Source organism: Leptidea sinapis, chromosome 29 (genome assembly GCF_905404315.1).
Source record: "Leptidea sinapis chromosome 29, ilLepSina1.1, whole genome shotgun sequence".
Classification (NCBI taxonomy): Eukaryota; Metazoa; Arthropoda; class Insecta; order Lepidoptera; family Pieridae; genus Leptidea; species Leptidea sinapis.
The window spans coordinates 8,619,997-8,646,353 of record NC_066293.1 but is presented as its reverse complement, the minus strand read 5'-3'; the positions used below and the strand labels follow the sequence as shown (position 1 = coordinate 8,646,353).

The window sequence follows — 26,357 nt, the reverse complement described above, 5'->3', positions numbered from 1 at the left end:
TAATTCTTTAAGAGATTTTTTTATGACAATAAGGGACGAGACGAGCAGGACTGATGGTAATTGATACGCCCTGCCCATTACGATGCAGTGTCGCTCAGCATTATTGAAATACCCTAAAATTCTGAGTGGCACTACAGTTGCGCTCGTCACCTTGAGACATAAGATGTTAAGTCTCATTTGCCCAGTAAATTCACTAGCTACGGCGTCCTTCAGATCGAAACACGATAATGCATGTACATTACTGCTTCACGGCAGAAAAAAGCGCCGATGTGGTACTTAAAATGTAGCCGGCATGCAAAGGTTAATGCTCTAAGTCGCCTCTTACGACACCCATGGGCTGGAGACTTTCCTGTTATTTTATGCCCCGGGGAAGGGCACAGGGCAGAATAAATATCTTAACCCATTCAAATGTAAAGTGATACAACAAAATACTTAAATCTTTCAACTAACTAAAAAATGTCAAAAAAAAATAAAAAAATAATTGTAAAAAATATATTAAGAGTTATTTAATACAGTGCATGCATTATTTCACACATTAATTTATTAATCACTTGCTGACCCAATAAACGTTGTTCTGTGAATAGAAGAAATATATGATGTAAGCATTCAGGAATAATGTAGGAAAAATAATATATTATCAATAATTACACGATAAGAATAAAAAACTTAAACGACACAATTAAAAATGAACAATTTATAATCAGAAGTAGACAATCATTTAAAAACATTTATACATTGCGTTCGTGGTTTCTTCTGTAACTTCTATACAAATCGAGCAAAATTTAAATGTCACTATCTGTGTATCTGTTGATATCGTTAGACGTATTTGCAAACTCATTCGAAAAAAGAACAAAACTATCTTCGATGATTCAATACGAAAACCAGCATAATGTCGGTAGTTTACACTCAAGGCGAAAGCGGGGTGCCGCGCGGGGTTGGGGAGAGTATCTAAAATACAACAAAGGTCACAGTAAGTTCACCAATGTTAGAGAACTGGTTAGTGATCAATCTGACAATGAAAACATTGGTTCATTTAATAATCGTGTCAATTGTGATATTTGTTTGTGATTCAGTGAAAATATTAGCAGTATTCCCGTCACCATGTCTCAGCCACCAGATTACATTTCGTCCTATAACACAAGAGTTAGTAAGAAGGGGCCATGAAGTAACAGTTATCACATACCTTCCGGCTCTCCCGAATAAAACAATGGAGAAATTAACTGAAATAGATATTTACGACACGATTGAAGATATAACTAAAGCGGCCTTAGGAGAAGACATGGGATATGCTAATGATATTATAGCACAACAAAAAGTACCATTGACATTAATTCGTAATGTGTTTGAGAAATTGATGCAAGATGATTTGAAGGATTATCTTACTGACCGTTATCATAAATTTGATATTATTATAGCTGAAGCGTGTGTCAGAATGGCATTAATGTTTTCTCATGTTTTCAAAGCCCCAGTTGTGCAAGTTAGTTCTTTTGGTGGCAGTTTCGGTATCTTTGAAATGGCAGGAGCTGCGAACCATCCACTGTTATACCCGTTAGCTGTGCGAGAGAAGTTTAATGATCTATCAATGATTGATAAAGTAAATGAAATGTACATCCATTATAAGCAGGATAAAATATTTAATGATTTAGAAGAAATTGAAAACGAGCTTATAAGGAAGTACTTAGGTAAAGATGTTCCGTCACTGAGTGAGTTGCAAGATAACGTTGCGTTGGTTGTATTAAATGTTCATTCGATTTGGGATTCCAATCGACCGGTTCCTGCTAATGTTATATATTTGGGAGGTTTACATTTGCAGAAAGTGAAAGCTCTGCCCCATGTGAGTACATTTGGCTTAAACGTAATGCTTAAAGGTTATTTGGTATTCTTCGTCCATCTTGTTTTCTACTTAAATTTTCCTGTGAAATTGTGCCAGTAATTAAATCAAAGCCTTGATTGCTGTCCACAAAGAATCAACCATTTAACTATAAACTTAAATCTGAAACTTCGACGTCTGTTTAAGCAGTTCATCTTTCAGTTTGGCATCCTTTAAAGATTTCCACGCCTCTCTGTCTTTCGCTATTAGGATCCATTTAGGCCTAGAGACCCTCGTAGCGGACTGGTGGAAGTAATAACCTGAACTTTATATTTTAACTTACGCTTACTAAGTGATATGCCATAATCACAATGTTAACACCAGGAACAAACATAAATTCATCATACATATTGCTGGGTTAGTAAATATTTTGTGAGGCAAAGAGTTTTACAACATGGACCCCTGGAAATGTTCTAAACAAATGTACTGTGAGATTCAAAAGAATTGCTATAAGACGTTTTTGTGGTAATGGTGAAGCTACCGCCGTCAGGCTATAGAAATTAGAAAGAATATTGAAATTTTACTAACCAAAAGAAGCCCGCTGAGTTTCTTGCACCCGTCTTCTCAGGTCTAAGGTATATTTTTTGAATAGGTGGTAGTTTTTAATTTTAATAAGAGATTTTATATCTTATTTTTTTCAATATTTGAATTCAAATCTTGTAGATACTTATACTGTTTGAACTCCACATAGAAAATGTTCGAGCAAATTTTGGGTTAAAAAAAAATTGAGCCCATATTGTAAGGCTTAACGAAGCCTTCGCTGCTGAATAATACTTAGTGTGTGTCCTTATTCTGCATCTGTATTTTTTTTATGGAAAGAAAGAGAAAAGAGCGTACGAGTCACCTTGTGTGACGTGATCACCACCGCCCACATTCTCTTGCAACACCAGATTAATCACAGGAGCGTAGCCGGCCTTTAAGGAAGGTGTTTGAGCTTTTTTTGAACATACCCATGTCGTATCGTCCCTTTTAATCTGTGATTTGATATCTTATTTTTTTTCAATTTGAATTCAAATCTTGTAAATACTTATCCTGTTTGTGCGCAAAATAGAGACAGTTCGATCAAACTTTGGCTTAAAAAAATAATTAGAGCCACTACTAAACCTTCGGCTGTTAAGTGATCACCGCCGTTCACATTCTCTTGCAACAACAGAGGAATCACAGGAGCGTAGCCGCACTTTAAGGAAGGTGTTCGCCCGTTTTGATGGTACCCGTGTCGATTATTGAAGGAGAGAGTAGGGTCGTATCGCATCAAGCGAAGCGATTTTAGAGTTTAGAGTTTTTTTAGTTTTAGTTAGTGATTTTTTAGAGTATTAAAATGGATAATAGTTTATTACCCTTAAAAGATAGACATATGCCGTGTAGACCTATATAAGATAAACAATTCGATCATACGTTATTTTGTAATATCTCAAAGGGATAGCGTTTTGGTTGAAAGCTCCCAGACGTTTTGGTTTTTTTTCGACACCAACAAATATCGTTAATGTATTACTAATAACTAAAACTAATAGATAATAAATAAACTAGATAATAATAGATAAACTAATAAATAAATAAATAAATCCTTTATTTTGCTAGAAAACATGTAACAATGGGTGTAAATAGTTTTAATGTATCAATGTTATCCGCCATTTCTGGCATGCAAAATTATTATGAACAAAATTCTAGTTATTATTATAATTAACATTAACAAACTCTATATTTTAAGCACTTAGGTCAATTTAAATTATTATTATTATTTTTAAATGTCATTATTTAAAGACTAGAATTAATATATATTTTAAAGTCAATTTAATTTAACCTAATGTGTCAACATTTCATTCATGGAATAAAAACATTTATCTATAAGCCATGTAAAAAGATCCTTTTTAAATCGTTGGACGGGTAATACGCGTACGCTTGGAGGGAGTTTATTAAATATTTTTATACACATGACATAGCTACATTTTCCGAAGGATGCATTATGATATTTGTGTGCAATCACCAGTATGTCACCGTTTCTTGTATTTCTCGGATAAATATCTCTTGCTTTTGTAAATAAATAGTCATGTTGATTGACAAAGATACATATATCGTATATATACGCACAGGGAAATGGAAGAATACGTAATTAATAAAATTAAACAGTGGTCCACACGAATCTAAGTAAAATGCTCCTGTCATAGCTCTTAAGCATCTCTTTTGGGCTATGAAAGCCCTATTAGCCTCGCTAGAGTTTCCCCACAAGATGAGTCCATATCGAAGTACTAATGCGACATAGTAGTAGTAGCATAGTAGACATATAGTAATGTATACACATACAAAAATAGAAGTAAGAAAATGTCTTAAATCCCCACTGCAACGTGCCTCTGGACCCCACGGGCCAAATGTCTTGACACCAAACGGCACAAAAATGTAGAAGACTCACGATTCTTATGTGCTTTCAAATTCGAAGTTGCTCATAGTCCAAATTCCTCATTTGGTTCACTCATGCTGACAGAGAGAAAACAAAAAAAAGTCGGTAACAATATTTTACTTAATTGTTTCTTTTTAAATTTAACTTTTTTAATATGACGAAAACCACCAATACACACATAGCTCCGCCAAATATATTTTATTACATATTCATGCGTACTATTTGCGAAAAGACTTTTGTGAAGTTTTACATCAAACTTTTGCAAGATATATATGCCAATAAACCACGACACAATAAACTTGAGCCAAGTTTGGATATTTTAGGTAATTAAAATAAATTTATATATTTATATATCTCTGGTCTGGCGCACCACAGTATCAGCTCGATCCATTTGACCGCGTGCAACGCAGAGCAGCTCGAATTGTCGGGGACCCAGTGCTCTGTGAACGGCTGGATCACTTGGCGTTGCTTAGAGACGTCGCTTCATTTGCTGTTTAACCTGATTCCTGCCGCCGAATTCCACCTTCGCACGACACGCCACAAGTTAGGATATCATCCCAACATCTGGATGTGTGGCGGTTCTCCACAGTGCTGTTTTCAAGGAGCTTTCTTCCACGTACTACAAAGCTGTGGAATGAGCTTCCGTGTGCGGTGTTTCTGGGACGATACGACATGGGTACCTTCAAAAAAAGCGCGAACACCTTCCTTAAAGGCCGGCAACGCTCTTGTGATTCCTCTGGTGATGCAAGAGAATGTGGGCGGCGGTGATCACTTAATACCAGGTGACCTGTATGCTCGTTTGTCCTCCTATTCCATAAAAAAATAAAAATAAAACAAAACAGAACAATTCAAATAAAATGCCATGCCAATGCCTAAAATGCCATTTATTTAAACAAGTGTAAACGAGTAGGTATTACTATTTGAACATTACCATTAGGTTGTTTAAATATACAACTTTAGTTGTTATTGTAATCATGTTCGGGAAAGTACATTTATCAGTTCTATTTTTGTGGTTCTCTATGAGTGAAGCAGCTAGAATATTAGCTATATTTCCAGCTCCCTGTTATAGTCATCAGATAACATTTCGTCCTCTAACTCAAGAGTTAGCAAGAAGAGGCCATCACGTAACTGTTGCAACATACATGCCAACAAATAAAACAATGGAAAATCTAAATGAAATTAATATACATGACTCGGTTGATCGCACAACAAAAACATTTTTCGTTGAGTTCAATCGTTATGCGGATGATATCATAACACAAAATATAATAGGTATTAAACTACATGCTACAACCTTTGAAAAACTTCTGCATAATGAATTAAGAGATTATACTACTGATAAATATCATAAGTTTGATGTAATTCTATCTGAAGCATGCGTCAGGACGCTGTTAATGTTTTCTCATGTTTTCAAAGCGCCAGTCGTGCAAGTTAGTTCGTTTGGTGCGAGTTTTGGTATTTCCGAAACAGTTGGAGCTGCGAACCATCCATTATTATACCCAGTAGCTGCGCGCGAGAAGTTCAATGATTTAGCAATAATTGAAAAAGTTAAATCAGTGTACATAAATTATAAGCAGAACGAAATATTTTATGGTTTAGAAAAAAGAGAAAATGATATAGTTAAGAAACATTTAGGTGAAGAATTTTTAAGTTTAAGTGAGATGCAACAAAACGTTGCCTTAGTGTTATTGAATACGCATCCAATTTGGGATTTGATTCGACCCGTTCCATCCAATTTAGTTTATTTGGGTGGTATGCATTTGCAAAAGGAAAACCTATTACCACATGTAAGTTCACTATAATAATATGATTACGATCTTAAATTAAGGATTGATGCGACCAATCCCTTAATTTATTATTACCAAATTTAAAGGCATTTAAACTTTTGTTTGTTTGTAATATATAAACGGTGGAACGACCAGATTAAGGTCATAGTTGTTATAAATCAGGGACGAGAGTTGCCGTGAAGGCAGTCCATTGGACCACGTAACTGTTGTCATGATAAAAAAAAATGTTTAGTACCTACTCACACATATTATTTATTATAAAAACAAGCAATAATTCTTGCACGTCGGCTTAAACGGTCTTAATGATAATATAACCCTAACTCTTGGGGGAAATTGATCCAGCTAGCTCATCAATCATCAAATCAATCCGTTCCCATCTGGAGCAACGAATATCTCTAACTCTATTCACTCTTACCTTTAAACCTTAATTTATCCCCTGAGGCTTTAAATTTTGCAATACCCTTTGTTAGTGTTTACTTTAAACCCCCTAGAAGAACCTTTATGCAAATTTTCAAGCTTGTAGCACTAGCGGTTTAGGCGCTACGTTGATGAATCAAAGCGTCTAACACAACGATCAACGTATCTACAGAACATAATATTTTGTGTTTGGCTCTTAATCTATCAAAATTTAATTTACTTACTCAAAATTTTCAGGATCTTCAGTCAGAACTTGATTCATCGAGAGGTACAATCTATATGAGCTTTGGCACCATCGTGAATTCTGAGACATTGCCTACGGACAAGCTGCGTATGTTTCTGAAAGTGCTTGGTGAGCTGCCCTACGATGTATATTGGAAATGGAATGGTGATGTTGGAACGGTGCCAAGCAATGTTAAAGTGAGGAAGTGGTTCCCTCAGGCGGATCTACTGAGTAAGTTGTCCTTTAATCTGTTTTATTGATCTGATGAGGGGGAAGACTGCAATACTCTACTACACATTAAGCCTCTTTATCCCGTGAGAGGTTTGATGGTGGTTCAAGAAATGTTCCTTGTGGTACATTCCTTATTATGTTATTTACGTTTGTTTTATCCTTACAACGATTAACAAGCATTTTATATAGTTAATCTTAAAATTAAAAACCAGATTACGAACTTAAGAGTGTTGATTACGATAACAATCACATTCAAATTATTGATGATCTACCTTATCAAACACTTTACCGAAATCTTTAAGCATTCTACCATATTGTTTTATCCGGATGGATGACGTTTTTCAACAGTATGTATTTTGGGGACTTTATTCCACGTACAATCCAACTATGGAGTAAAAGTCCATTGGCAGTTTTTTAAGGCGATACGACGCAGAGTACTCTTAAAATATGCGCATACATACTCCTAATAACCGGCAACCGATTCCTCACGTGTTGCAAGAGAGTATGGGGGCAGTACTTTGTACAGCTTCACGCGCGGAACCTTAATTATTGATATTAATTTGAACTTGTTTCCTCTTCTGCGTTCCCGAGAAAAACTTTCTTGACAGAGGACCAATAAAGTAATATTACCCTCAAAATATTAGTATTATTATTATTGCTTTACTCTGACGTACAAATAAAACGTATATTCATTCACGTGAGGGTCTGAGGTGAGTGAGGTGAAGGCGATTTTATTCGTCACATTTGTGATGCGAAGAAAGAAGCACCACCACCACAGCAGCTTGGCTTTTATCAGAACTCTTTTTGGTGTATTGAGAACAATGTCCGGGTAACGTAAAGAAAAATAATGTCCAACTCTTCATAAATTTTCCAACAATACTCTTTACATATATAATTAGTTGTATTTTTTTAATCAGCGCACTTCACTCAATCATACCCATTTGCAACTTTGAAGGGATTTGAAACTATTCTGAAACTGAACTACTGCTTATAAATGAGATTTTCACTTATCTTTACCAACATTCCTTCGCTTTAGACTAATCATTTCGATGATACCGACATATTAATTTCGGCAGGACATGAAAAGGTAGTGTTGTTCATAACACAAGGAGGTCTGCAATCAATCGATGAATCTATCGAGGCGGGGGTACCAATGTTGTGTATACCCATTATGTGGGACCAGTGGTACAACGCTGCAAGAATCTCCAAACTCAATATTGGAGTACAGTTGAACATTCGAGAAGTAACTGAGCAGCAGTTTAAGGAAGGAATCCTAAATATTATGCAGAACAAAAGGTATGATGTTTTCTGTTAATAAATACCCTTAGGGCTCGTAAATAACTTAAATAATTTTGTGAAATCGTCTACCGAATTATCCACCAGATGTTTCTTAGTACAGAATATCGGCTAGAAAAATTTGCGCAGCAGCGCAATTTTTTTTAAGCATGAAAAAGGTGGACAAACGAGCGTATGAATCACCTGGTGTTTAGTGATCACCGCCGACCATATTCTCTTGCAACACCAGAAGATTCACGTCATCATCGAATTTGTGGCGTGTCGTGCGAAGGTGGAATTCGGCGGCAGGAATAAGGTGAAACAGCTCTTCGGAACACTCCCCGTGATAAATGGGGTAGAAGACACACAATGAAGCGACGTCTCTACGTAACGCCAAATGATCCAGTCGTTCACACAGCACTGGGTCCCCGGCAATTCTAGCTCCTCTGCGTTGGACGCGGTCAAATGGATCGATACTGGGGATGTGCCAGACCAGAGATGACAACATTACTCCATAATATGTGGCCAGACCTGCGCTTTGTAGAGCTTTAGAATGTGGACTGGCATATATACAACTTACAATACTTCATATTGCCGTGCTCTATTTATGACGCCCAGTTTCTTCGGAAGCCAATTTGGCTTTGCCATCCAGACGACCTCGAAATTGGCAATCGCTCGAGATTTCGAGATCCAGTATTCCGATAATAGGAGAGTCTGTAAGAGAAGTGTTGTCGAAGAGGGGTGATCGACAAATTGGGTATTTTAGTGGTAAACTCAAGACTCAAGTTTGAGTCTTCTAGGGGTTGAATTGTACAAGGTTCAATTTAGCCCCCTGCATGTTTCTCCCAGCACTGGTCGATGATTTCCCGAGAGAGACCTGTATGGCCCGAGCAGATGCCATCACCAGTGTTATCGTCTGCATAGCAATGTATGTTGGAGGTGTCCAACATATCAATGATATGCAGAAGAATAAAGATAATAATAAAAAGATAGCGTAGGAGATAGCACATAGCCTAGGGGCACTCCAGCGTTTACGGGCTTCGAGTTCGAGCAATAACCGTCGACAACGACGTGTATGCTACGCCTAGTGAGGAAACTGGAGGTCCACTTGCAAAGCTCTCGGGAAGTTTTAAGAGAAACGACTTGTGCCATACACGATCAAAGGCTTTCGCTGTATTCAGGTTAACTGCCAGGCCTTCCCCCTTACTTTCGATAGCCACCGCACATCTATGTGTTAGATATACCAGAAGATCACCTGCCGACTCACCATAGCGAAGTCGTTGATCAACTGGTGACCTTCTAGGTATACCAAGATTTGGCGGTTAATTATGCTCTCTACGATTTTGAAGAGCTATAGCGAGTCTTGCCCGATTATGCTGACGTCATAAGACGGCAGCGTGACTTCTAAAAAGCCCTTATTCGCCTCTTACGACACCCATGGGCCTGGGTCTCCCCTATTCATTTTTCACCCCGGGGATGCACAGAGCAAATAATATACTGTCATGAAGCAGAAATGTGCAACAATTATGCATATGCAGTGCATTGTAAGGGGAGAGCGTATATCATACCAACAGAACGTTTTTCTCGTTTCGTCACACATCATATTTGTAAGGATTGGTATGTCAACAAAGAGCAATCACGTCAAGCAAACATTCCTCCAAATGCAATTCCACGTTGGTATTTCTCAATTATTTTCGTGTCAAACGTAATAATATTATTGGAAAACCAAGGAATCTGAAATTCAGTGAACCTTAAATATCTAACTATTATTACTATCCCTAATTTACTGAAAATCTGCGATCAATAACTTTTATTACTTTCATTTATTTAATGACTAGCTGACCCGGTGAACTTCGAATCACCTATGTCGTTGTTTACAACTTTTGATTCGTGATGACTCGTTGCACTGTGTACGCTCTTAAATTTTTAGTTACTGAAAATTGTTCATGATTAAAAAATGTCTATTTAATTTAAACCTAACGTTACGTACTACTACGTTTACGTACTTGTACATAACGTACGTAATTGTAAAACCTTCAATAAGTATTATTACTTTCTTTCAGTTACCGGGAGAACGTGATAAAACTTCGAGAGCTGTATCATGACAAACCGCTCACTTCTCTGGAGACGGCAGTTTGGTGGATAGAGCACGTAATACGACACAAAGGCGGGAAACATTTGAGATCTGCCGCCTTCAACATGGCGGCCACAGAATATTATGAAATGAATCTTGTGTTGTTTATGGTTGTGATTTTGTTGTCGTCTGTGGTTGTTTTTTATTTGTCCTTGAGATTTGTGATTGATTTACTTAGACGTAGTAAAATAAAGAAGGACTAATATAATTTTGTAAAACGTAATATTTCATGATGTTCAAATAAAACCAACTCTTAATCAATGTGAAAGCTGTAATAAAAATAATTTTAAAAGATCATTTTCTTTGCTTATTTTGAAAAATAGTAGCCTAGTGTGATTGTTAAGCTGTTTTAGTCAGCTCATTTTGTTGAATTAAACTTAAACTGAGTCCGGGCAGGCGGCGGGGGAATGGCACTGGGCAGAATAAATACCAAAACCGCCGTTCTCGTACCATTTTTCTTAGTGTAATTGAGGACACATCCGTGATAGCAAGATGAAACTTCTCAGTATTTTTAGACGCATTCAGAAAAAAGTTTAATTTTGATGACATTTATTTTTACCTAAAAGTTGTTACAAATAAAAATACCGACTCTTAACTTGCATAAATATTATAATATGTTGGTAGGTAACTAATGTCTGTGACTTTTTATTTATAGAATGCTTGTGGAGGGGCCCTGGGGTATTCTGGGGAGGGCACAGAACCGCGCATTGCTGGGGACAAACGAGGCATCACCACCAAGGCACCCCACTCTACGCTTAATGTGCACTTTTGCAACATTAGGGGAATCCACTCCAATTTAAACGCCGTCCACCATCACCTTAAGATAATACAACCATCATTATTATTTATAACGGTGACACAGATATCTCAACAGAGCGACACTGTCTATTTAACATACCGCGTGTACATAAATTGACCACAGTTTTATGCCTCATGCCGGGGTATGTAGGAAGTGATCGTTACGGAGGACATCTGCAGTCATCTTCTCGGCAATTTTGAGGGAAGGAACCTATCTACTTCCTGACTGCGCATATATTATGAGGACCGCGTCCGCATCTACGCGTGTGACTACAGGTCCCATTGTGGTAACGCAGAAACGGACCATCTTATTGGCTGCATTGACTATCGAGGACGTACTTACACCCTCCGCTGAAATCGTAGACTTAGATTACTTCAACAGGCATAATGCCGAATGTCTTCGGTCGCGCACCATTGACTGCACAGGGCGATCTGTGCATAATTTTGAATTGGCGTTTGGTCTGTCCGAATTGGTTGAGTCACCAACGCGGCTCCCAGACGTGGATAACCACACGCCGTCCTTATTAGATATACTGCTGACTACACATTACGATAGTTAACAAGTCTCTGTCGACGCTCCTCTCGTAACGTCCGACCATTGCCTGTTCATGAATGTGGTGCCTATTCAAGGACCACTAACACCAGCGACTCGCTGCAATTCGCTCTACATATCAGCAGATTGGGATTGGATGCGTGCCTTTTTAAATATATTTTTTTAAATTTCAAAAACTTTCATATGTTTACTTTTCTTCCAACTTTAACAATATCTTATTGGCGCTAAAGGAATACTCGATATAAGATAGTACATTTTTACTTCATCATACATAAATTGGTTCCTGTTCACTTTGAATATGAGTTCAATGGCAAAAAATACAACGTTTTTTTTATACATGGTTAGACAGATCATTTATGTGAATCAGGAAGAGGAGCGGTCCATTTAACCAAACAATTTCTTTTGTTTACATAGGTGTATACTTTCATACAAGTGTATGTTTTCTATTGTATTTGGAATACAAACATTATTTTTAATAGAACCGAGTTAGGTACTATATTTGTACATCGTTAGTTGTTATTGTAATCATGTTCGGGACAGTACATTTATTGGTTGTATTTGTGTTGATAACTATTAGTGAAGCAGCGAGAATATTAGCTGTTTTCCCTGTTCCATCTTATAGTCATCAGATAACATTTCGTCCTCTCACTCAAGAGTTAGCAAGAAGAGGCCATCATGTAACCGTTGCAACATACATGCCAACAAATAAAACAATGGAAAACCTTAAAGAAATTGATTTACACGATTCGGTTAATGAATTGGTAAAAGATGTTGCTGTTAATAAGTTGAAATATGATGATGATATTATTACACAAAACACAATTATTTTTAAACTATTTGCTTTTATGTTCGATAAACTTCTACAAAATGAATTAAGGGATTATGCTACTGATAAATATCATAAGTTTGATGTAATTCTATCTGAAGCATGCGTCAGGACGCTGTTTATGTTTTCTCATGTTTTCAAAGCACCAGCCGTACAACTTAGTTCGTTTGGTGGGAGTGTTGGTGCTTCTGATGTGGTTGGAGCTGCGAAGCATCCCGTGTTATATCCATTACGTGTACATGAGAAGATTGGCGATTTTTCAACGATTGATAAAGTTCAGTCAGTGTACACAAATTATAAGCATACTAAAATGATTTATGATTTGGAAGAAATAGAAAACGAAATTATTAGGAAACATTTAGGTGAAGATTTTCTAACTTTAGGTGAGATGCAGCAAAACATTGCCCTAGTGTTACTGAATACGCATCCAATTTGGGATTTGATTCGACCCGTTCCATCCAATTTAGTTTATTTGGGTGGTCTGCATTTGCAAAAAGAAAGCCCATTGCCGCATGTAAGTATCATCCAACAATTGCCACATTATTAATTCTAAATAATATTATTTAAAACCAAAGAAATTTTTCAGCGCTGCCTCTTCACTTAAAAGCTAAATGGTTTCGTGTTTGAGCACATTTTATTTCTAATATATCTTTTATTGTTTTTTTCAAATTTACCACATGAAAGCACATCATACTTATCTTCTTATATATATCTAGTAATGTGATCTGTGATGCTGGTGTCTCACGACAGTTTTCTATAAGATTTAAAATTTGCATATTTTTGGTATGAATTGCTCATATATCTTAAAAATTAAACCCTACCAAGTTCAGTGGTAAGATTAACATGAGGAACAAAACGAGCCTTACCTGAATTATCAATTTTTTTCCAATTTACAATTTGCTAGTTGTAACCTAGCTAGAGAATCATGAGTAAAATTTAAAGAAGTAAATATTTTGGCTGTTGCATATCAATATATTCTTGATAATGTTCTTAAGGTTCATAAACACTAACGAATTTGCTAGAAACTACGACAATTGTAATATTATCACGTGGAACAAGCATAAACTTGTTATGTCTACTACTCGGTTAAGTCGAGTTAATAAGTCATTTATTTGGCGATGCTTTTACAACATGATACAAAAATGTACAAAACAATAATGTGTTACCAAATTCAAAAGAACTGTTAAAAAGGATTTAGTGTGGTAAAGGTAACTATGACATAAATGATTTCTTAAAGATGTGGCACACTGGAAATGAAGCGAACGCTCTCACGCTATTTACGCTACGCCCAAAAAAATGCAATAATTAAAATTTTTGGGGTATAAAAAAAAGATGACCACCGATTCTCAGACCTACCAAATATATAGAAAAGATCTTACCACGAAACCAGCTATATATACACTATTTTTTTTATGGAATAGGAGGACAAATGAGCGTACGGGTCACCTGGTGTTAAGTGATCACCGCCGCCCACATTCTCTTGCAAAGGAATCACAGGAGCATTGCCGGCCTTTAAGGAAGCTGTACGCGCTTTTTTTGAAGGTACCCATGTCGTATCGTCCCGGAAACACCGCACAAGGAAACTCATTCCACAGCTTAGTAGTACGAGGAAGAAAGCTCCTTGAAAACCACACTGTGGAGGACCGCCACACATCCAGATGGTGGGGATGATATCCTAATTTGTGGCGTGTCGTGCGAAGGTGGAATTCGGCGGCAGGAATTAGGTTAAACAGCTCTTCGGAACACTTCCCGTGATAAATGCGGTAGAAGACACACAATGAAGCGACGTCTCTACGCAATGCCAAGTGATCCAGCCGTTCACAGAGCACTGGGTCCCCGACAATTCGAGCTGCTCTGCGTTGCACGCGGTCAAATGGATCGAGCAGATACTGGGGTGCGCCAGACCAGAGATGACAGCAATACTCCATGTGTGGCCGGACCTGCGCTTTGTAGAGTGCTAGAATGTGGGCCGGCTTGAAGTATTGCCGTGCTCTATTAATGACCCCCAGCTTCTTCGAAGCCAATTTGGCTTTGCCCTCCAGATGGCCACGGAATTGGCAATCTCTCGAGATTTCGAGACCCAGTATTCCGATACTAGGCGAGGCTTTAAGGGAAGTGTTGAAGTATTTGCTAAATATATTCACAAGCTTGCTTATGATTTAGTAAACAAGACATTATGCCTCCATTTTCTTCTATGTTATGTATAATATAACCGTCACTTTTATTTTCATTTGCATCATCAGTCTGTGAAGATGGAGCAGTTGTATTAATATTATGCAGTGAAGAAGAACACATAAATATACTGACGTTTTCTAGTGTTTCGTGTTCGTGTTCCATAGCACACAGTGTCCTGATTTTAACGATTTAATTTCGATGTGGCACAACAATTTCCGAATGTTTTTTGTTACTTTTATTGTTTGGTATTAGCGTTATCATTAATACCTCCACGCATAAATATGGATCCAAAAATAGTATTGCGCAGCGGCGATCTTGGATTTCATAAATGGTCACAAATTCGTTCTCTGCACCCTCAAGAACCTCGGATACGATGCCCATATTGTTGAAATCATAATTTTGCGCGGCGGCCATCTTGGATTACAAAAATGATCCCAAATTCGTTCTCTGCACCCTCGGGAACCTCGGATACGATACCCGTATTGTTGAAATCAAAATTTTGCGCGGCGGCCATCTTGGATTTAAAAAATTATCCCAAATTCGTTCTGTGCACCCTCGAGAACCTCGGATACGATACCCATATTGTTGGAATCAAATTTTGCGCGACGGCCATCTTTATTTCAAAAAAGGTTCCAAATTCGTTCTCTGCACCCTCGAGAACCTCGGATACGATATACCTACCCCAAAAATTTTAATTAATGAATTTTTTTTGGGCGTAGCGTAAATAGCGTGAGGGCGTTCGCTTCATTTCCAGTGTGCCATATCTTTAAGAAATAATTTATGTCATAGTTACCTTTACCACACTAAAGCTTTTTTGACAGTTCTTTTGAATTTGGTAACACATTATTGTTATGTACATTTTTGTGATCATGTTGTAAAAGCATCGCCAAATAAATGACTTATTAACTCGACTTAACCGAGTAGTAGACATAACAAGTTTATGCTTGTTCCACGTGATAATATGTATTACAATTGTCGTAGTTTCTAGCAAATTCGTTAGTGTTTATGAACCTTAAGAACATTATCAATAATACATTTATATGCAACAGCCAAAATATTTACTTCTTTAAATTTTACTCATGATTCTCTAGCTAGGTTACAACTAGCAAATTGGAAATTGGAAAAAAATTGATAATTCAGGTAAGGCTCGTTTTGTTCCTTATTTTGAATACTATGCCACCCGGGATTGTTGTACGTATGTTATGGAAGTTAGAAATCCAAGATGGCCGCCGCACTGATTTCAACAATAATAATATGTAGGTATATAAAATAGATGACCACCGATTCTCAGACCTACCAAATATATAGTACACACATAAAATTTATCGTACTACAATATTCATTATATTCGAATGCCATCTTGCCATTCTATTGCGTATCTGTCGATGGAATACAATAATATGAAAATCGCGATACAATAATAGATGTTGATCGTAGTAGGGTGAAAATTTTAAGCTGTATATTTTTTTTAATGCTGAATCATAATAATAAAAAAACGATATACACACAAATTGGTTTAGCCGTTTCGGAGGAGTTTGGTAACCAACACTGGGACACGAAAATTTTATATGCATTTTAAATGGTGACAAAAAGATCTTACCACGAAACCAGCTATATATACACTATTTGCTATATATATTCACAAGCTAGGGTATGATCTAGTAAACAAGACATTATGCCTCCATTTTCTTCTATGTTATGTATAATATAACCGTCACTTTCATTTTCATTTGCATCATCAGTCTGTGAAGATGGAGCAGTTGTATTAATATTATGCAGTGAAGAAAAACACATAAATATACTGACGTTTTCTAGTGTTTCGTGTTCGTGATCCATAGCACACAGTGTCCTGATTTTAACGATTTAATTTCGATGTGGCACATCTATTTCCGAATGTTTTTTTGTTACTTTTATTGTTTGGCATTAGGGTTATCATTATAACCTCCACGCATACGTATGGATCCAAAAATAGTATTGCGCAGCGGTCATCTTGGATTTCAAAAATGATCCCAAAATCGTTCTCTGCACCCTCGAGAACCTCGGATACGATACCCATATTGATGAAAACTTAATTTTGCGCGGCGGCCATCTTGGTTTTCATAAATGGTCACAAATTCGTTCTCTGAACCCTGAAGAACCTCGGATACGAAACCCATATTGTCGAAATCATAATTTTGCGCGGTGGCCGTCTTGGATTTCAAAAATGATCCCAAATTCGTTCTCTGCACCCTCGAGAACCTCGGATACGATACCCATATTGTTGAATCAAAATTTTGCGCGGCGGCCATCTTGATTTAAAAAATGATCCCAAATTCATTCTCTGCACCCTCAAGAACGTCGGATACGATACCCATGTTGTTGCAATCATAATTTTGTGTGTCGGCCATCTTTTATTTCAAAAAAGGTTCCAAATTCGTTCTCTGCACCCTCGAGAACCTCGGATACGATATACATATTATTATTGTTGAAATCAGTGCGGCGGCCATCTTGGATTTCTAACTTCCATAACATACGTACTACAATCCCGGGTGGCATAATATTCAAAATAACATTGTGTACTTGAGGTGTGTCATTGAAGGTTTTTAAATTAATTTAATTTAACTGTTTTTTTTCAATGGTCAACAGGTTGAAAGAACTGTTAAATCGTCAACGGGTTTTGAGAAAACTGTTAAATCGTCAACAGGTTTTGAAAAATCGGTCAATGCATTTATTAATAATTTAGGTTTTTATTAGGTTCATATTACATTAATAACATTGCTAAATTTAATTTGTACGTAGTAGCTAATTCTTCAATATAATATCAAGTCAACGTTTTCGTTCGTAAATTCGTCACTGTTTTGAATTGTTTTAGTCAGCAGTGCTGGTATAAGCGAGCATGAAACCAAGGCGTCGCGTTTGATTTATTACGAAAAAAATTGATATTAAATAAATAAAAAAAGCGTATTGATAAAACCAACGAGGAAAAATTATAAATACTAATAAACTATCGAATAAAATAAGTTTTGTGTAGGTAGTTATAATAACAATATGGTATGTTTTAAAAGTGATAACCCTCACTGCTAGGATTAATACATAAATAAAATTTGATAAACAAAATTAACAAAATCAACTCTCAGGTTGTGGCTTCATCTACAGGATCTACTTTACAGTTGATAACCTGCACAAACCCAATATTTGCATATTAAGAAATTGACTTGAGATGTCGCCTTGTAAATCTAAACAATATGTTATATAGCTATCATAATAATAGCTATCATAGTTTTATGATAATATAAAACAATTCAAATGAAAAAGCCTATTTTTCAAAAAATAAATCTATCGAGATTTTTTTTCGTAGTCGTGTTTTCAAAACTGCCATAATAATTAGATAGAGAAATGAAGATAAACATATCAAAAAATTGGAACCGTAGTATTTGTAGAAGTATTTTATGTAGAATTTCAAATATGTTAGTTTTTAGGACTATAGCGCCTTAAGATATTTCATATTATATTGTAACTAAATTTTAAAAAGCCCGCTGAGTTTCTATTTCTATTTTGAATAAAAATATTTGAATTTGAATCACGGCTCTACTCGTTATTTGGTTTCATTGTCATTCATTGAAAAAATTTGATAGCTTTATCAGGTCCAGTGGTAAATGCGCTTCATATTAAATATCGCGCCTGAACGTTATATGCTTAACCTTTCTTGTGTTTTAGCACGGACTAGTAAAAAAAGAAGGACTCCGTGTCACCTTACATGACATTGTAGCACCAAAACAAGCCGATTAACGTGTAAAATACGTAGCCCCACGCACTTACACTACTACAGGCCGATAGGCGGCCATTATAAGAATTGTCATCGTCTGTGACAGTATAGTTTGCGTCTCAATAAAATATTTTAAAAATGACGTCGTGCGTTATTAAATAGTGTAAAAACGATACTATAAAAGTATTTGTGGCCATATATGATTATTTAAGGGAGAAAAAATTGCTTAACCCCCGTAACCGCACATACACTATCATAACAGTGCTTCACTTGCTAATATCACGGCGTGGAGTCCTTCTTTTTTTACACATCCGTGGTATTTTAGTCAGATTTTGGTGTCTTTATCAGGTCTGGTAGTCTCTCCATAAATAAATAACTGGCCGATTTTCAGTATTCTTGGAAATAGTACCAGCAGAGAGCAGCATTGACTACATCCAGATTTAACGTGATTAAAATTCAATTATTTTCAATTAGAATAGTATTTAAAATCAGCTCACGTTTTCCTGTTTTTTTAATTTATACAAAATAAATATTATTTAAATAACCTAAGGGCGGTCCCTCTATTCCCAAATAGTGATATCATTAAGAAAGTTATTTTTGTTATGGTAAAGTTGACCATATTATAAACGTTTTTTAAGAATTATTTTAATTTTCGTCACACATTTGTTTTGTACATAATCTGGGATAATGTTGTTAAGCAAAAGTTTAACAAAGCGAGTATGTAGTAGTTACGGTACGTCGGTTCTGCAAGTTTATGTTTGCTCCTGGAGTTAACATTTTGGTTGTCAAAATTTCTAGAATATTCGCTTATGTTTGTACATAAACCTTGATAATGTTATGTTTGTACATAACATTATCAAGAATATATTAAGTGGCAACTTCTTAAAAAATTTAATGATTCTTTAGGACCAATTTAAAATAACGCCCTCTTCTGTAGCACAAAGAGGTGTAAAGTATTTCGATTTAAAATCTTCAAGATTGGTCTCTATTATGAACCATTATATAGACATAATATAAGTACAATTAAATTCAGTTGACGTAATACTTAATGAGTAATTATTTAAACAGCGGACGAAACAATATATTTGTTTACATAGCTGTATGTTTTGATGCAGGTGTATGTTTTGTATTGCATTTCGAATATTAAAGTTATTTTTAACAGAATCGAGTTAGATATCATATTTGTAATCATGGTCGGGACAGTACACTTATTGGTTGTGTTTGTGTTGATATCTATCAGTGAAGCAGCAAGGATATTAGCTGTTTTCCCAGCTCCATCTTATAGTCATCAGATAACATTTCGTCCTCTTATTCAAGAGCTGGCAATAAGAGGCCATCATGTAACTTATGTAACATTCATGCCGCCAAATAACACAATGGAATACTTAAAAGTAATTGATATACACGATTCGTCTTATGAATTGGTAAAAGATGTTCTCGTTGATGAGTTAAAACATGCTGATGATATTTTTTTGCAAAATACAATTATTTTTAAACTATTTGCCCCAATCTTCGATAAACTTCTACAAAATGAATTAAGGGATTATACTACTGATAAATATCATAAGTTTGATGTAATTCTATCTGAAGCCTGCGTCAGGATGCTGTTAATGTTTTCTCATGTTTTCAAAGCGCCAGTCGTGCAAGTTAGTTCGTTTGGTGGGAGTTTTGGTAATTATGAAATGATTGGAGCTGCGAAGCATCCATTGCTACATCCGTTACCTATGCGAGAGAAGTTTCATGATTTATCAACGATTGATAAAGTTAACTCAGTGTACAGTCATTATAAGGAGAACGTAATAATTTATGGTTTGGAAGAAAGAGAAAACGAAATTATTAGGAAACATTTAGGTGAAGATTTCCGAACTTTAAGTGAGATGCACCAAAACGTTGCCTTAGTGTTATTAAATACGCATCCTATTTGGGATTTGATTCGCCCCGTTCCATCCAATTTAGTTTATTTGGGTGGTCTGCATTTGCAAAAGGAAAACCCATTACCACATGTAAGTTCATTCGTTAGATAGCTTCTTTCATCCATCAATTACCACATTATTTAAAGTAAAGTAGTACCATTTATATTAAAGATATAAACGCCAAAATTGTGCTGTGTTTGAGTACATTACTTATTTTTTTAATTTTAACGTTTCTTCAAATAACCACATAGAAGCACATAAAACCTACTCATCCTAAATGAAGTTATTTAAAAAATTTGCAAACATTCTCAAAAACTAAAAACCCTTAGATAATTTATGGGTCTCAACAGCATAATTTCTATGTTTTGAAATAGTTACGAGTTCATCAATCTAAAGTTTTATTTTTTTGACTATTTTCAGCAACGCACGCAGTGTGCAAGAACCGAAACAAAGTTTGTTGCGAAACAAAGCGACTGACGTATCGCGAGTCTAAGACATAGTAGTCATGCACACTAAAGTGATAAACATGGCCTGTTTTCATGAGTTGCCTAACAGCAAGAGGCTTGATTTTTATTTTTTTATTTTTTTTTATCATATAATAATCTTCTACACCTGAATGTTCACGTACTGCAATAAGGTGAACTATATTACCTCTACCTTATTATACATATCATTATTTCTAATCATCTCGAGCGATTGGTAGAGATATTTTGTATTTACAATTATTATATGCACTATTTGCAAGATAACCATTTTTGCATACAATTAATGTTCCTATAAGCAGATTGTTTATATAGATGACTGATTAGTACTTCTAGTAGAGGCTAAAGTACGCCGATTTCGTGCAATTGCTTTGTGAAAATATCCAACCAGCGGAGGTATTGAGTGTCATTCATAACGGCTACCGGATCTTGTAGAGAAGTAGATGTATTTGTACCGAAGTTGGTCCCGTTTATTAAGCTATGTTGATATCTTATGACTGAACCTGGTAGGGCTAAAGTTTATGATAAATGAACAAATTATATCAATCACGTTACCTACTACCCATATTTTAGTTCCATTATAAATTGTTACATTTAGATACCTTTATCAGGTCCAGTGGTAAATACTCTTCATAAGTAATAATCCAACCGGAACTTTGTAAATTTAACTCTACTTTTTTATTACTACCACATCAATGTAGATGTGGCGTTCAGGTAGATGCTCTTGGGCGTCACAGGTTATCCTGCCTAAAATCGGCAGGCCGTATCAGTCGTCACGCCGGTATTAATGAAGTCATCCGCAGGGCATTTGCCGCTCTTAATATACCAGCTGTTTTAGAGCCAAATGGTATTACCCGCCGCGATGGCAAACGTCCTGATGGAATGACGCTGGTGGCTTGGGCACGGGGAAGGGCGCTGGTGTGGGACGCTACTTGCGTCGACACTCTGGCTCCTTCTCATGTCCAAGTTACGCCAGTTGGTGCTGGGGCTGCTGCTTCGACTGCCGAAGACGCAAGCGTCGCAAATATGTTAGTCTCAGTGAATCATACATCTTTGTGCCGTTTGGTGTCGAGACCCTTGGACCGTGGGGCCCAGAGGCGCGGAGAATGTTCAAAATACTATCTTCGCGCCTCAATAAGGCTACTGGAAACCCAAGCGCTGGCAGCTATTTCGGTCAACGGATCAGCCTTGCTATCCAACGCGGTAATGCTGCCAGTATTCTTGATACGCTTCCACGTAATGATAGTTTTAATTTTATGTAGTCGTAGTATTGTAAATATAGTTATAAGATTGTTTTGTTCGAATAATACTTTACTATTAGTTACATTTAGATATCATAATCAGTTTCAGAATTTTTAGATAAACTTCTGCTCGTACTTTATATCGCAATACTTCTCAAATAGTACCTATAAACAGATTTGGTGTAATGTTGAACAATATTTCGTTAAACGTTCAGTACATATATATTAAAACAAGCAATAATTCTTGCATGCCAGCCTTAACCTGACATTTTAGGGGAACAATTGATTCAGCTAGGTGATCAATTATCAAATCGATCCAGCTAGTTCATCAATCATCAAATATCTCTAACTCTTATTTAACCACTTATGGGAAAAATCAAAAAATTCACTCGTCTCATTTTGACTAATGAAAATGTGAACTTTCATTACTTTTTCACAAATACAGCCATTAAAACCCATTAAAGCTTGAGGCTCTAAAATTTCCAAATATTCTTTGTTAGTGTTTACTTTCGACGCCACCCTTATCTTATGCAATTTTTCAAGTTATTAGCACTAGCGGCAGGCGTTACAATTATGGATCAAAGCATCTAACGGCTCTTGATCTATGAAATTTCATTGATTTACATATATCTTTCAGGATCTTCAGTCAGAACTTGAGTCATCGCGAGGTATAATCTACATGAGCTTTGGCACCGTCGTGAATTCTGAGATATTGCCTACAGACAAGCTGCGTATGTTTCTCAAAGTGCTTGGTGAGCTGCCCTACGATGTATATTGGAAGTGGACTGGTGATGTTGGAACGGTGCCGAGCAATGTTAGAGTGAGACAGTGGTTTCCACAGGCGGATCTACTGAGTAAGTCGTTCTTAAGTCTTTGTTATAAATCTGATGAGTTTGAAGGCTACCATGCCTCGGTATCTTGTGAGACTGTATGTGATGTGATGGTGGTCCAAATAATGTTCCTTGCGGTATACTCGATAATATTATGTTATTTAAAATTGTTTTAACGTATCAACGATTAACGAGCATCTTATTAAGTTAATCTCAAAATTTTCAACTAGGTTACGAATTTAGGAGTGTTGATTAGAATGAACATCACCATTTGAATTATTGATGATTTACAAAAAATTTAATTTTTGATTCAAATATTTTCCCGATATCTTTGTGCATTCTACTCAATTGTTTTGTCTGAATGGCTAACGTTCTTTAGCAGTGAATATTTTAGGAACTTTATTCTTTAAATGACCGGGTGGTGAAGATTTGAGGTGATGGCGAGTTTATTCGTCACAGACTCTAACATAATATAAAATACAATAATTATTATAATAAATAAATATATTAATGAAAATATATTTTGCGAAGACAATTCGATCTGTCGGAGAATTTCTTGTTCCACGTCACTCGCATAGTACTAATCGGCTTAATGTTTACGTAAAATAAATTAATATCAAACTCTTTATTACTGTTGAGGAATATTCCTCTACAGTACTCTCTTACATATATAATTAGTTGTATATTTTCATCTAATCAGCGCACTTCACTCATTCCTACCCATATGCTCCTCTTGCGATTATAGAAGAAAAGATTGTACTGAGGAGGAAACTAAACTACTGCATTGTTGATTTACCCAATTCCCTTCTCTTTTGACAATTCATTATGATGATACTGACATATTTATTTCAACAGGACATGAAAAGGTAATGTTGTTCATAACACAAGGAGGTCTGCAGTCTATCGATGAATCTATCGAGGCGAGGGTACCAATGTTGTGTATACCCATTATGTGGGACCAGTGGTACAACGCCGCTAGAATATCCAAACTCAATATTGGAGTACAGATGAACATTCGAGAAGTAACTGAGAAGCAGTTTAAGGAAGGAATCTTAAATATTATGCAGAACAAAAGGTATGATATAGGTTGTATAGGTTTTCTGTTTATAACTACCCTTGGGGTTCTAAAATAACTTCAATAATTTTGTAAAATCGTCTATCGAATTATCCACCAGATGTTTCTTAGGACAGTATATCGTCTAGTCAAATATGCGCAAAAGGTATGACGTTTTATGATCTATAAATATATACCCTTCGAGCTTTTCGAAACACTATAAATCTGGTAGAACCAGATTTATACTTTCCACTATACGGTCAGGTGGATACTACAGCAGCACCTTTTTCTGTCATGAAGTTGAAATGTGCAAAAATTTAAGCATTTCGGTTTAAAGGCTGACGTCCCTACTGAAATTAATAGGCTTAAGTATTTAACATCTTATGTCTCAAACTGGTTAGTGCAATTGCGACATCACCAAGAATTTCGGGTTGAACCAAGAAAACTGAGCACTGCATTTTAATAGGAGGCACAGATACCATCAGATCTACGTCTTGCTCGTTTCGTTACACATCATACTTGTAAGAATGGATATGTCAACAAAGAGCAGTCATCACTACAACTGCAATTCCATGCTGTCAATACTCAAATTCAAAAAACTCTTTATTCATGTAGGTCACGGAAATGACACGAATGTCAAAACAAAATATTTTCTCTTATTGAATCTACCGCTACTCAATTGGTTTCGTGTGAAACAATAAAATTATTGGAAAACAAAGGAGTCTGAAATTATGTGAACCTTAAATAACTATTTTTACTTTCTTTCAGTTACCGGGAGAACGTGATAAAACTTCGTGATCTTTATAACGACAAGCCGCTCACTTCCCTGGAGACGGCAGTCTGGTGGATAGAGCACGTGATACGACACAAAGGCGGGAAACATCTGAGATCTGCCGCGTTCAACATGGCGGCCACAGATTATTATGAAACGAATCTTGTGTTGTTTATGTTTGTTATTTTGTTGCCGTCTGTGGTTGTTTTATATTTATCTCTGATTTTTGTGATTGGTTTTCTTAGAAGTAGTAAAATAAAGAAGGAATAATATAATCATGTTTCCTTTCAAATAAAAGTATGAATTAGAAATGCTTTTTATTTACTTAATATTTTTGTAAAATTAGTGAATACTAGTGTAATTATTAAGTTTTTTAGTTTTCTTAATTTATTTTAGGTACTTGAGATAACGCCGAGACAGGATGGATGACGGGGAATGGCACGGCGTAGTACGTATGAAGGACCAAAATCGGCATTCTAGCACCTTTCTTTTAGTTAGGACTCCGTGTCATCTTACATAACAGTGAAGCACTAAAACAAGCCGGTAAACGAGTAAATACATAGCCCGTGCGTGGGGCACTTACACTAATACAAGCCGATCGGTCGCCATTATGGGATTTACCATCGTCTGATCAGTTTGCGTCGCAATAAAATATATTCAAAATGCCGTCGTGCGCTGTGAAAAAGTGTAATAACGATACTATTAAAGTATTTGTGGCCATATATGATTACTTAAGGGAGAAAAAATTGTGTTAATGGTATCCCCCGTAACCGCACACACACTAGCATAAAGGTGCTTCACTTGCTAATATCACGGCGCGGAGTCCTTCTATTTTTACTCGTCCGTGAGTGTAACTAATGACTTATCCGTGGTAGAACGATGATTCTTTCGAGCACTTATAGAATTTATATAGAATTCTTAGATATATTATTTTTCGAAATAATTAATTCGGAAAAATAATATTTGTAGGTAAAATTCCACTCTTACTTCTTACAAATAAAAATATCGACTTAAACATGCATAATATAGAGTAGGTATATTATGCATGTTTAAGTAAACAATCAAAAAATTAAATTTACCTGTAGGTACTCTTATCAGTTACTTCGCAAGCGGCGTTGGTTCCTTCTACGTTCCAAACGTTTTTCACATAGAGCAGCCTCGAATATTAGGGTTCTTGAAGGCATTTCAAGGAAATTCGCAACAAAATTCACAATAATGAAATGTAAAGGTACGTATAGTTTCGCCAATTTGAGGTTAATATTCCGAACAAACAGCTGTCGTATTCAAATTTTCGTTCGCAAAATAACTGAATTACACCCGTATTCACAAACGTTACTATTCTCACAGTGCCCTCGAAAGCACAGGGTACATACAGAAAACCTATTCATAAACAACACTTGAGGGTCGACACTATGCATTCTAGAGTTTGATAATTATATCCGTGAGAGATTGTACTTCCGAAGAACTATAACCACTAGAAAAGTGATAAGTGAAGGATAAGTGATTTTTTAAATCCTTTTGACTATTTTTTTTTTTATTTATCATATTACATATACCGATATAAAACTAGGTCAAATTAGCATCTAAAAAAACCATAAAGGTTTACAACTAATGCTAATAACACTTAATAATACGT

General features: G+C 36.1%; 3 protein-coding genes across 3 annotated transcripts in view; 2 read left to right on the top strand and 1 right to left on the bottom strand.

The window, feature by feature from the left end:
- Positions 1 to 26,357, bottom strand: part of LOC126973411 (uncharacterized) — a 139,271-nt gene that overhangs the window by 75,373 nt on the left and 37,541 nt on the right. The window lies entirely within an intron of this gene.
- LOC126973408 (UDP-glycosyltransferase UGT5-like) lies at positions 794 to 10,629 on the top strand. The gene is made up of 4 exons (XM_050820669.1): positions 794 to 996; positions 6,707 to 6,923; positions 8,000 to 8,219; positions 10,262 to 10,629. The coding sequence occupies exons 1-4, from the start codon at positions 865 to 867 to the stop codon at positions 10,533 to 10,535; spliced, it is 843 nt and encodes a 280-aa protein (XP_050676626.1). The 5' UTR covers positions 794 to 864; the 3' UTR covers positions 10,536 to 10,629.
- On the top strand, positions 12,211 to 25,032 carry LOC126973565 (UDP-glucosyltransferase 2-like). The gene is made up of 5 exons (XM_050820895.1): positions 12,211 to 12,444; positions 19,527 to 20,432; positions 22,703 to 22,919; positions 23,751 to 23,970; positions 24,718 to 25,032. The coding sequence occupies exons 1-5, from the start codon at positions 12,211 to 12,213 to the stop codon at positions 24,989 to 24,991; spliced, it is 1,851 nt and encodes a 616-aa protein (XP_050676852.1). The 3' UTR covers positions 24,992 to 25,032.